General features: G+C 46.9%; 1 protein-coding gene across 1 annotated transcript in view; it reads right to left on the bottom strand.

Moving 5' to 3' along the window:
- Window positions 1–12,136, bottom strand: part of stab1 (stabilin 1) — a 336,738-nt gene that overhangs the window by 168,414 nt on the left and 156,188 nt on the right. Inside the window, exon 16 of the mRNA XM_071364529.1 lies at window positions 5,851–5,931. Coding sequence (XP_071220630.1) covers window positions 5,851–5,931 — 81 coding nt within the window. The remainder of the gene's footprint in view (window positions 1–5,850; window positions 5,932–12,136) is intronic.

The following is a 12,136-nucleotide window of genomic DNA, read 5'->3' as shown; positions in this document are numbered from 1 at the left end:
TAGTACCCTACTGTTGACCAGGGCCTATAGAGAATAGGGTGTAGTACCCTACTGTTGACCAGGGCCTATAGAGAATAGGGTGTAGTACCCTACTGTTGACCAGGGCCTATAGAGAATAGGGTGTAGTACCCTACTGTTGACCAGGGCCTATAGAGAATAGGGTGTAGTACCCTACTGTTGACCAGGGCCTATAGAGAATAGGGTGTAGTACCCTACTGTTGACCAGGGCCTATAGAGAATAGGGTGTAGTACCCTACTGTTGACCAGGGCCTATAGAGAATAGGGTGTAGTACCCTACTGTTGACCAGGGCCTATAGAGAATAGGGTGTAGTACCCTACTGTTGACCAGGGCCTATAGAGAATAGGGTGTAGTACCCTACTGTTGACCAGGGCCTATAGAGAATATGGTGTAGTACCCTACTGTAGACCAGGGCCTATAGAGAATAGGGTGTAGTACCCTACTGTAGACCAGGGCCTATAGAGAATAGGGTGTAGTACCCTACTGTAGACCAGGGCCTATAGAGAATAGGGTGTAGTACCCTACTGTTGACCAGGGCCTATAGAGAATAGGGTGTAGTACCCTACTGTAGACCAGGGCCTATAGAGAATAGGGTGTAGTACCCTACTGTAGACCAGGGCCTATAGAGAATAGGGTGTAGTACCCTACTGTAGACCAGGGCCTATAGAGAATAGGGTGTAGTACCCTACTGTAGACCAGGGCCTATAGAGAATAAGGTGTAGTACTACTGTAGACCAGGGCCTATAGAGAATAGGGTGTAGTACCCTACTGTTGACCAGGGCCTATAGAGAATAGGGTGTAGTACTACTGTAGACCAGGGCCTATAGAGAATAGGGTGTAGTACCCTATTGTTGACCAGGGCCTATAGAGAATAGGGTGTAGTCCAGGGCCTATAGAGAATAGGGTGTAGTACCCTACTGTTGACCAGGGCCTATAGAGAATAGGGTGTAGTACCCTACTGTTGACCAGGGCCTATAGAGAATAGGGTGTAGTACCCTACTGTTGACCAGGGCCTATAGAGAATAGGGTGTAGTACCCTACTGTTGACCAGGGCCTATAGAGAATAGGGTGTAGTACCCTACTGTTGACCAGGGCCTATAGAGAATAGGGTGTAGTACCCTACTGTTGACCAGGGCCTATAGAGAATAGGGTGTAGTACCCTACTGTTGACCAGGGCCTATAGAGAATAGGGTGTAGTACCCTACTGTTGACCAGGGCCTATAGAGAATAGGGTGTAGTACCCTACTGTTGACCAGGGCCTATAGAGAATAGGGTGTAGTACCCTACTGTTGACCAGGGCCTATAGAGAATAGGGTGTAGTACCCTACTGTTGACCAGGGCCTATAGAGAATAGGGTGTAGTACCCTACTGTTGACCAGGGCCTATAGAGAATAGGGTGTAGTACCCTACTGTTGACCAGGGCCTATAGAGAATAGGGTGTAGTACCCTACTGTTGACCAGGGCCTATAGAGAATAGGGTGTAGTACCCTACTGTTGACCAGGGCCCTATAGAGAATAGGGTGTAGTACCCTACTGTTGACCAGGGCCTATAGAGAATAGGGTGTAGTACCCTACTGTAGACCAGGGCCTATAGAGAATAGGGTGTAGTACCCTACTGTAGACCAGGGCCTATAGAGAATAGGGTGTAGTACCCTACTGTAGACCAGGGCCTATAGAGAATAGGGTGTAGTACCCTACTGTTGACCAGGGCCTATAGAGAATAGGGTGTAGTACCCTACTGTAGACCAGGGCCTATAGAGAATAGGGTGTAGTACCCTACTGTAGACCAGGGCCTATAGAGAATAGGGTGTAGTACCCTACTGTAGACCAGGGCCTATAGAGAATAGGGTGTAGTACCCTACTGTAGACCAGGGCCTATAGAGAATAAGGTGTAGTACTACTGTAGACCAGGGCCTATAGAGAATAGGGTGTAGTACCCTATTGTTGACCAGGGCCTATAGAGAATAGGGTGTAGTACTACTGTAGACCAGGGCCTATAGAGAATAGGGTGTAGTACCCTATTGTTGACCAGGGCCTATAGATAATAGGGTGTAGTACCCTACTGTTGACCAGGCCCTATAGAGAATAGGGTGTAGTACCCTACTGTTGACCAGGGCCTATAGAGAATAGGGTGTAGTACCCTACTGTTGACCAGGGCCTATAGAGAATAGGGTGTAGTACCCTATTGTTGACCAGGGCCTATAGAGAATAGGGTGTAGTACCCTACTGTTGACCAGGCCCTATAGAGAATAGGGTGTAGTACCCTACTGTTGACCAGGCCCTATAGAGAATAGGGTGTAGTACCCTACTGTTGACCAGGGCCTATAGAGAATAGGGTTTAGTACCCTACTGTTGACCAGGGCCTATAGAGAATAGGGTGTAGTACCCTACTGTTGACCAGGCCCTATAGAGAATAGGGTGTAGTACCCTACTGTTGACCAGGGCCTATAGAGAATAGGGTGTAGTACCCTTCTGTTGACCAGGGCCTATAGAGAATAGGGTGTAGTACTACTGTTGACCAGGGCCCTATAAGGAATAGGGTGTAGTACTACTGTTGACCAGGGCCTATAGAGAATAGGGTGTAGTACTACTGTTGACCAGGGCCTATAGAGAATAGGGTGTAGTACTACTGTTGACCAGGGCCTATAGAGAATAGGGTGTAGTACTACTGTTGACCAGGGCCTATAGAGAATAGGGTGTAGTACCCTACTGTTGACCAGGGCCTATAGAGAATAGGGTGTAGTACCCTACTGTAGACCAGGGCCTATAGAGAATAGGGTGTAGTACCCTACTGTTGACCAGGGCCTATAGAGAATAGGGTGTAGTACTACTGTTGACCAGGTCCTATAAGGAATAGGGTGTCGTACCCTACTGTTGACCAGGGCCTATAGAGAATAGGGTGTAGTACTACTGTTGACCAGGGCCTATAGAGAATAGGGTGTAGTACTACTGTTGACCAGGGCCTATAGAGAATAGGGTGTAGTACCCTACTGTTGACCAGGTCCTATAGAGAATAAGGTGTAGTACCCTACTGTTGACCAGGGCCTATAGAGAATAGGGTGTAGTACCCTACTGTTGACCAGGGCCCTATAGAGAATAGGGTGTAGTACTACTGTTGACCAGGTCCTATAGAGAATAGGGTGTAGTACCCTACTGTTGACCAGGGCCTATAGAGAATAGGGTGTAGTACCCTACTGTTGACCAGGGCCTATAGAGAATAGGGTGTAGTACTACTGTTGACCAGGGCCTATAGAGAATAGGGTGTAGTACCCTACTGTTGACCAGGGCCTATAGAGAATAGGGTGTAGTACTACTGTTGACCAGGGTCCTATAGAGAATAGGGTGTAGTACCCTACTGTTGACCAGGGCCTATAGAGAATAGGGTGTAGTACTACTGTTGACCAGGGCCTATAGGGAATAGGGTGTAGTACCCTACTGTTGACCAGGGCCTATAGAGAATAGGGTGTAGTACTACTGTTGAGCAGGGCCCTATAGAGAATAGGGTGTAGTACCCTACTGTTGACCAGGGCCTATAGAGAATAGGGTGTAGTACTACTGTTGACCAGGGCCTATAGAGAATAGGGTGTAGTACCCTACTGTTGACCAGGGCCCTATAGAGAATAGGGTGTAGTACCCTACTGTTGAGCAGGGCCCTATAGAGAATAGGGTGTAGTACCCTACTGTTGACCAGGGCCTATAGAGAATAGGGTGTAGTACTACTGTTGACCAGGGTCCTATAGAGAATAGGGTGTAGTACCCTACTGTTGACCAGGGCCCTATAGAGAATAGGGTGTAGTACCCTACTGTTGACCAGGGCCTATAGAGAATAGGGTGTAGTACTACTGTTGACCAGGGCCCTATAGAGAATAGGGTGTAGTACCCTACTGTTGACCAGGGCCTATAGAGAATAGGGTGTAGTACCCTACTGTTGACCAGGGCCCTATAGAGAATAGGGTGTAGTACTACTGTTGACCAGGGCCCTATAGAGAATAGGGTGTAGTACCCTACTGTTGACCAGGGCCTATAGAGAATAGGGTGTAGTACTACTGTTGACCAGGGCCTATAGAGAATAGGGTGTAGTACCCTACTGTAGACCAGGGCCCTATAGAGAATAGGGTGTAGTACTACTGTTGACCAGGGCCTATAGAGAATAGGGTGTAGTACCCTACTGTTGACCAGGGCCCTATAGAGAATAGGGTGTAGTACTACTGTTGACCAGGGCCCTATAGAGAATAGGGTGTAGTACTACTGTTGACCAGGGCCCTATAGAGAATAGGGTGTAGTACTACTGTTGACCAGGGCCCTATAGGGAATAGGGTGTAGTACTACTGTTGACCAGGGCCTATAGAGAATAGGGTGTAGTACCCTACTGTTGACCAGGGCCCTATAGAGAATAGGGTGTAGTACCCTACTGTTGACCAGGGCCTATAGAGAATAGGGTGTAGTACCCTACTGTTGACCAGGGCCTATAGAGAATAGGGTGTAGTACCCTACTGTTGACCAGGGCCTATAGAGAATAGGGTGTAGTACCCTACTGTTGACCAGGGCCTATAGAGAATAGGGTGTAGTACCCTACTGTTGACCAGGGCCCTATAGGGAATAGGGTGTAGTACCCTACTGTTGACCAGGGCCTATAGAGAAGAGGGTGTAGTACCCTACTGTTGACCAGGGCCTATAGAGAATAGGGTGTAGTACCCTACTGTTGACCAGGGCCTATAGAGAATAGGGTGTAGTACCCTACTGTTGACCAGGGCCTATAGAGAATAGGGTGTAGTACTACTGTTGACCAGGGCCCTATAGAGAATAGGGTGTAGTACTACTGTTGACCAGGGCCTATAGAGAATAGGGTGTAGTACCCTACTGTAGACCAGGGCCTATAGAGAATAGGGTGTAGTACTACTGTTGACCAGGGCCTATAGAGAATAGGGTGTAGTACTACTGTTGACCAGGGCCCTATAGAGAATAGGGTGTAGTACTACTGTTGACCAGGGCCCTATAGAGAATAGGGTGTAGTACTACTGTTGACCAGGGCCCTATAGAGAATAGGGTGTAGTACTACTGTTGACCAGGGCCCTATAGAGAATAGGGTGTAGTACTACTGTTGACCAGGGCCCTATAGAGAATAGGGTGTAGTACTACTGTTGACCAGGGCCCTATAGAGAATAGGGTGTAGTACTACTGTTGACCAGGGCCCTATAGAGGATAGGGTGTAGTACTACTGTTGACCAGGGCCCTATAGAGAATAGGGTGTAGTACTACTGTTGACCAGGGCCCTATAGAGGATAGGGTGTAGTACTACTGTTGACCAGGGCCTATAGAGAATAGGGTGTAGTACTACTGTTGACCAGGGCCCTATAGAGAATAGGGTGTAGTACTACTGTTGACCAGGGCCCTATAGAGAATAGGGTGTAGTACTACTGTTGACCAGGGCCCTATAGAGAATAGGGTGTAGTACTACTGTTGTCCAGGGTCCTATAGAGAATAGGGTGTAGTACTACTGTTGACCAGGCCCTATAGAGAATAGGGTGCAGTACTACTGTTGACCAGGGCCCTATAGAGAATAGGGTGTAGTACTACTGTTGAATAGGGTGCAGTACTACTGTTGACCAGGCCCTATAGAGAATAGGGTGTAGTACTACTGTTGACCAGGGCCCTATAGAGAATAGGGTGTAGTACTACTGTTGTCCAGGGTCCTATAGAGAATAGGGTGTAGTACTACTGTTGACCAGGGCCTATAGAGAATAGGGTGTAGTACCCTACTGTTGACCAGGGCCCTATAAGGAATAGGTTGTCACTTGGGAAGCAGATCGTCTTGAAATAACAGAACTTACATCGTTGGTGATGTTGACTAGTAGGATCTGATTGGCCATTGTCTGAATCACACTCATGCTTGCCAGCTGGTCCACGGTCAACTACAGAGATAGAATCAAGAATGAATAGCTGTGTTCCATAGGCAAGGAGCGTAACAGGAATGAATAGCTGTGTTCCATAGCCAAGGAGCGTAACAGGAATGAATAGCTGTGCTCCATAGGCAAGGAGCGTAACAGGAATGAATAGCTGTGTTCCATAGCCAAGGAGCGTAACAGGAATTAATAGCTGTGTTCCATAGCCAAGGAGCGTAACAGGAATGAATAGCTGTGTTCCATAGACAAGGAGCGTAACAGGAATTAATAGCTGTGTTCCATAGGCAAGGAGCGTAACAGGAATGAATAGCTGTGTTCCATAGGCAAGGAGCGTAACAGGAATGAATAGCTGTGCTCCATAGGCAAGGAGCGTAACAGGAATGAATAGCTGTGCTCCATAGGCAAGGAGCGTAACAGGAATGAATAGCTGTGCTCCATAGACAAGGAGCGTAACAGGAATTAATAGCTGTGCTCCATAGGCAAGGAGCGTAACAGGAATGAATAGCTGTGCTCCATAGACAAGGAGCGTAACAGGAATGAATAGCTGTGCTCCATAGGCAAGGAGCGTAACAGGAATGAATAGCTGTGTTCCATAGGCAAGGAGCGTAACAGGAATTAATAGCTGTGTTCCATAGACAAGGAGCGTAACAGGAATGAATAGCTGTGCTCCATAGGCAAGGAGCGTAACAGGAATGAATAGCTGTGCTCCATAGACAAGGAGCGTAACAGGAATGAATAGCTGTGCTCCATAGGCAAGGAGCGTAACAGGAATGAATAGCTGTGCTCCATAGGCAAGGAGCGTAACAGGAATGAATAGCTGTGTTCCATAGGCAAGGAGCGTAACAGGAATTAATAGCTGTGTTCCATAGGCAAGGAGCGTAACAGGAATGAATAGCTGTGTTCCATAGACAAGGAGCGTAACAGGAATTAATAGCTGTGTTCCATAGACAAGGAGCGTACCAGGAATGAATAGCCGTGTTCCATAGGCAAGGAGCGTAACAGGAATGAATAGCTGTGCTCCATAGGCAAGGAGCGTAACAGGAATTAATAGCTGTGTTCCATAGACAAGGAGCGTACCAGGAATGAATAGCCGTGTTCCATAGGCAAGGAGCGTAACAGGAATGAATAGCTGTGCTCCATAGGCAAGGAGCGTAACAGGAATGAATAGCTGTGTTCCATAGGCAAGGAGCGTAACAGGAATTAATAGCTGTGTTCCATAGACAAGGAGCGTAACAGGAATGAATAGCTGTGTTCCATAGACAAGGAGCGTAACAGGAATGAATAGCTGTGCTCCATAGGCAAGGAGCGTAACAGGAATGAATAGCTGTGCTCCATAGGCAAGGAGCGTAACAGGAATGAATAGCTGTGTTCCATAGGCAAGGAGCGTAACAGGAATTAATAGCTGTGTTCCATAGACAAGGAGCGTAACAGGAATGAATAGCTGTGTTCCATAGACAAGGAGCGTAACAGGAATGAATAGCTGTGCTCCATAGGCAAGGAGCGTAACAGGAATGAATAGCTGTGTTCCATAGACAAGGAGCGTAACAGGAATGAATAGCTGTGTTCCATAGACAAGGAGCGTAACAGGAATGAATAGCTGTGTTCCATAGACAAGGAGCGTAACAGGAATGAATAGCTGTGCTCCATAGGCAAGGAGCGTAACAGGAATGAATAGCTGTGCTCCATAAGCAAAGGAGCGTAACAGGAATGAATAGCTGTGTTCCATAGACAAGGAGCGTAACAGGAATGAATAGCTGTGTTCCATAGGCAAGGAGCGTAACAGGAATGAATAGCTGTGTTCCATAGGCAAGGAGCGTAACAGGAATGAATAGCTGTGCTCCATAGGCAAGGAGCGTAACAGGAAAGAATAGCTGTGCTCCATAGGCAAGGAGCGTAACAGGAATGAATAGCTGTGCTCCATAGGCAAGGAGCGTAACAGGAATGAATAGCTGTGCTCCATAGGCAAGGAGCGTAACAGGAATGAATAGCTGTGCTCCATAGACAAGGAGCGTAACAGGAATTAATAGCTGTGCTCCATAGGCAAGGAGCGTAACAGGAATGAATAGCTGTGCTCCATAGACAAGGAGCGTAACAGGAATGAATAGCTGTGCTCCATAGGCAAGGAGCGTAACAGGAATGAATAGCTGTGCTCCATAGCCAAGGAGCGTAACAGGAATGAATAGCTGTGCTCCATAGGCAAGGAGCGTAACAGGAATGAATAGCTGTGTTCCATAGGCAAGGAGCGTAACAGGAATTAATAGCTGTGTTCCATAGACAAGGAGCGTAACAGGAATGAATAGCTGTGTTCCATAGGCAAGGAGCGTAACAGGAATGAATAGCTGTGTTCCATAGGCAAGGAGCGTAACAGGAATGAATAGCTGTGCTCCATAGACAAGGAGCGTAACAGGAATGAATAGCTGTGCTCCATAGGCAAGGAGCGTAACAGGAATGAATAGCTGTGCTCCATAGGCAAGGAGCGTAACAGGAATGAATAGCTGTGTTCCATAGGCAAGGAGCGTAACAGGAATTAATAGCTGTGTTCCATAGACAAGGAGCGTAACAGGAATGAATAGCTGTGTTCCATAGACAAGGAGCGTAACAGGAATGAATAGCTGTGCTCCATAGGCAAGGAGCGTAACAGGAATGAATAGCTGTGTTCCATAGACAAGGAGCGTAACAGGAATGAATAGCTGTGCTCCATAGGCCAGGAGCGTAACAGGAATGAATAGCTGTGCTCCATAGGCAAGGAGCGTAACAGGAATGAATAGCTGTGTTCCATAGGCAAGGAGCGTAACAGGAATTAATAGCTGTGTTCCATAGGCAAGGAGCGTAACAGGAATGAATAGCTGTGTTCCATAGACAAGGAGCGTAACAGGAATTAATAGCTGTGTTCCATAGACAAGGAGCGTACCAGGAATGAATAGCCGTGTTCCATAGGCAAGGAGCGTAACAGGAATGAATAGCTGTGCTCCATAGGCAAGGAGCGTAACAGGAATTAATAGCTGTGTTCCATAGACAAGGAGCGTACCAGGAATGAATAGCCGTGTTCCATAGGCAAGGAGCGTAACAGGAATGAATAGCTGTGCTCCATAGGCAAGGAGCGTAACAGGAATGAATAGCTGTGTTCCATAGGCAAGGAGCGTAACAGGAATTAATAGCTGTGTTCCATAGACAAGGAGCGTAACAGGAATGAATAGCTGTGTTCCATAGACAAGGAGCGTAACAGGAATGAATAGCTGTGCTCCATAGGCAAGGAGCGTAACAGGAATGAATAGCTGTGCTCCATAGGCAAGGAGCGTAACAGGAATGAATAGCTGTGTTCCATAGGCAAGGAGCGTAACAGGAATTAATAGCTGTGTTCCATAGACAAGGAGCGTAACAGGAATGAATAGCTGTGTTCCATAGGCAAGGAGCGTAACAGGAATGAATAGCTGTGTTCCATAGGCAAGGAGCGTAACAGGAATTAATAGCTGTGCTCCATAGGCAAGGAGCGTAACAGGAATGAATAGCTGTGCTCCATAGGCAAGGAGCGTAACAGGAATGAATAGCTGTGCTCCATAGGCAAGGAGCGTAACAGGAATGAATAGCTGTGCTCCATAGGCAAGGAGCGTAACAGGAATGAATAGCTGTGCTCCATAGACAAGGAGCGTAACAGGAATTAATAGCTGTGCTCCATAGGCAAGGAGCGTAACAGGAATGAATAGCTGTGCTCCATAGACAAGGAGCGTAACAGGAATGAATAGCTGTGCTCCATAGGCAAGGAGCGTAACAGGAATGAATAGCTGTGCTCCATAGCCAAGGAGCGTAACAGGAATGAATAGCTGTGCTCCATAGGCAAGGAGCGTAACAGGAATGAATAGCTGTGTTCCATAGGCAAGGAGCGTAACAGGAATTAATAGCTGTGTTCCATAGACAAGGAGCGTAACAGGAATGAATAGCTGTGTTCCATAGGCAAGGAGCGTAACAGGAATGAATAGCTGTGTTCCATAGGCAAGGAGCGTAACAGGAATGAATAGCTGTGCTCCATAGACAAGGAGCGTAACAGGAATGAATAGCTGTGCTCCATAGGCAAGGAGCGTAACAGGAATGAATAGCTGTGCTCCATAGGCAAGGAGCGTAACAGGAATGAATAGCTGTGTTCCATAGGCAAGGAGCGTAACAGGAATTAATAGCTGTGTTCCATAGGCAAGGAGCGTAACAGGAATGAATAGCTGTGTTCCATAGACAAGGAGCGTAACAGGAATTAATAGCTGTGCTCCATAGGCAAGGAGCGTAACAGGAATTAATAGCTGTGCTCCATAGGCAAGGAGCGTAACAGGAATGAATAGCTGTGCTCCATAGGCAAGGAGCGTAACAGGAATGAATAGCTGTGTTCCATAGGCAAGGAGCGTAACAGGAATGAATAGCTGTGTTCCATAGACAAGGAGCGTAACAGGAATTAATAGCTGTGCTCCATAGGCAAGGAGCGTAACAGGAATGAATAGCTGTGCTCCATAGGCAAGGAGCGTAACAGGAATGAATAGCTGTGTTCCATAGGCAAGGAGCGTAGCAGGAATTAATAGCTGTGTTCCATAGACAAGGAGCGTAACAGGAATGAATAGCTGTGTTCCATAGGCAAGGAGCGTAACAGGAATGAATAGCTGTGCTCCATAGGCAAGGAGCGTAACAGGAATGAATAGCTGTGTTCCATAGGCAAGGAGCGTAACAGGAATTAATAGCTGTGTTCCATAGACAAGGAGCGTAACAGGAATGAATAGCTGTGTTCCATAGACAAGGAGCGTAACAGGAATGAATAGCTGTGCTCCATAGGCAAGGAGCGTAACAGGAATGAATAGCTGTGTTCCATAGACAAGGAGCGTAACAGGAATGAATAGCTGTGTTCCATAGACAAGGAGCGTAACAGGAATGAATAGCTGTGTTCCATAGGCAAGGAGCGTAACAGGAATTAATAGCTGTGTTCCATAGGCAAGGAGCGTAACAGGAATGAATAGCTGTGTTCCATAGACAAGGAGCGTAACAGGAATTAATAGCTGTGCTCCATAGGCAAGGAGCGTAACAGGAATTAATAGCTGTGCTCCATAGGCAAGGAGCGTAACAGGAATGAATAGCTGTGCTCCATAGGCAAGGAGCGTAACAGGAATGAATAGCTGTGTTCCATAGGCAAGGAGCGTAACAGGAATGAATAGCTGTGTTCCATAGACAAGGAGCGTAACAGGAATTAATAGCTGTGCTCCATAGGCAAGGAGCGTAACAGGAATGAATAGCTGTGCTCCATAGGCAAGGAGCGTAACAGGAATGAATAGCTGTGTTCCATAGGCAAGGAGCGTAGCAGGAATTAATAGCTGTGTTCCATAGACAAGGAGCGTAACAGGAATGAATAGCTGTGTTCCATAGGCAAGGAGCGTAACAGGAATGAATAGCTGTGCTCCATAGGCAAGGAGCGTAACAGGAATGAATAGCTGTGTTCCATAGGCAAGGAGCGTAACAGGAATTAATAGCTGTGTTCCATAGACAAGGAGCGTAACAGGAATGAATAGCTGTGTTCCATAGACAAGGAGCGTAACAGGAATGAATAGCTGTGCTCCATAGGCAAGGAGCGTAACAGGAATGAATAGCTGTGTTCCATAGACAAGGAGCGTAACAGGAATGAATAGCTGTGTTCCATAGACAAGGAGCGTAACAGGAATGAATAGCTGTGTTCCATAGACAAGGAGCGTAACAGGAATGAATAGCTGTGCTCCATAGGCAAGGAGCGTAACAGGAATGAATAGCTGTGCTCCATAGGCAAGGAGCGTGACAGGAATTAATAGCTGTGTTCCATAGACAAGGAGCGTCACATGGCAGTTTAACTGGAATCCAGCACTCACTGTGTTAATGTTTTAACGTTGCAGTTGCAGATATTATTTTAACATTTACAAGTTTTGGCGACAAGCATTTAGAGTTTTAAACGTGTCTGTTTGAGTGGAGCCCATTTTAAAAAGGTGCATTCAGGAAGATGACCTCATCAACAACATGATACGTTTTGTACAATTTTCTAAATTGGTTTTCCACGTCGGAGACCGGGGTTCAGATCCCACCTGTAACATGTTGTAAAGTGGTTTCCATGCTGGAGACCGGGGTTCAGATCCCACCTGTAACATGTAAAGTGTTTTCCATGCTGGAGACCGGGGTTCAGATCCCACCTGTAACATGTAAAGTGTTTTCCATGCTGGAG

The sequence above is a fragment of the Salvelinus alpinus genome, chromosome 2 (assembly GCF_045679555.1).
Source record: "Salvelinus alpinus chromosome 2, SLU_Salpinus.1, whole genome shotgun sequence".
In the NCBI taxonomy this organism is placed as follows: Eukaryota; Metazoa; Chordata; class Actinopteri; order Salmoniformes; family Salmonidae; genus Salvelinus; species Salvelinus alpinus.
Note: the sequence above shows the minus strand (reverse complement) of the source record. Positions and strands in the feature narration are given on the sequence as shown.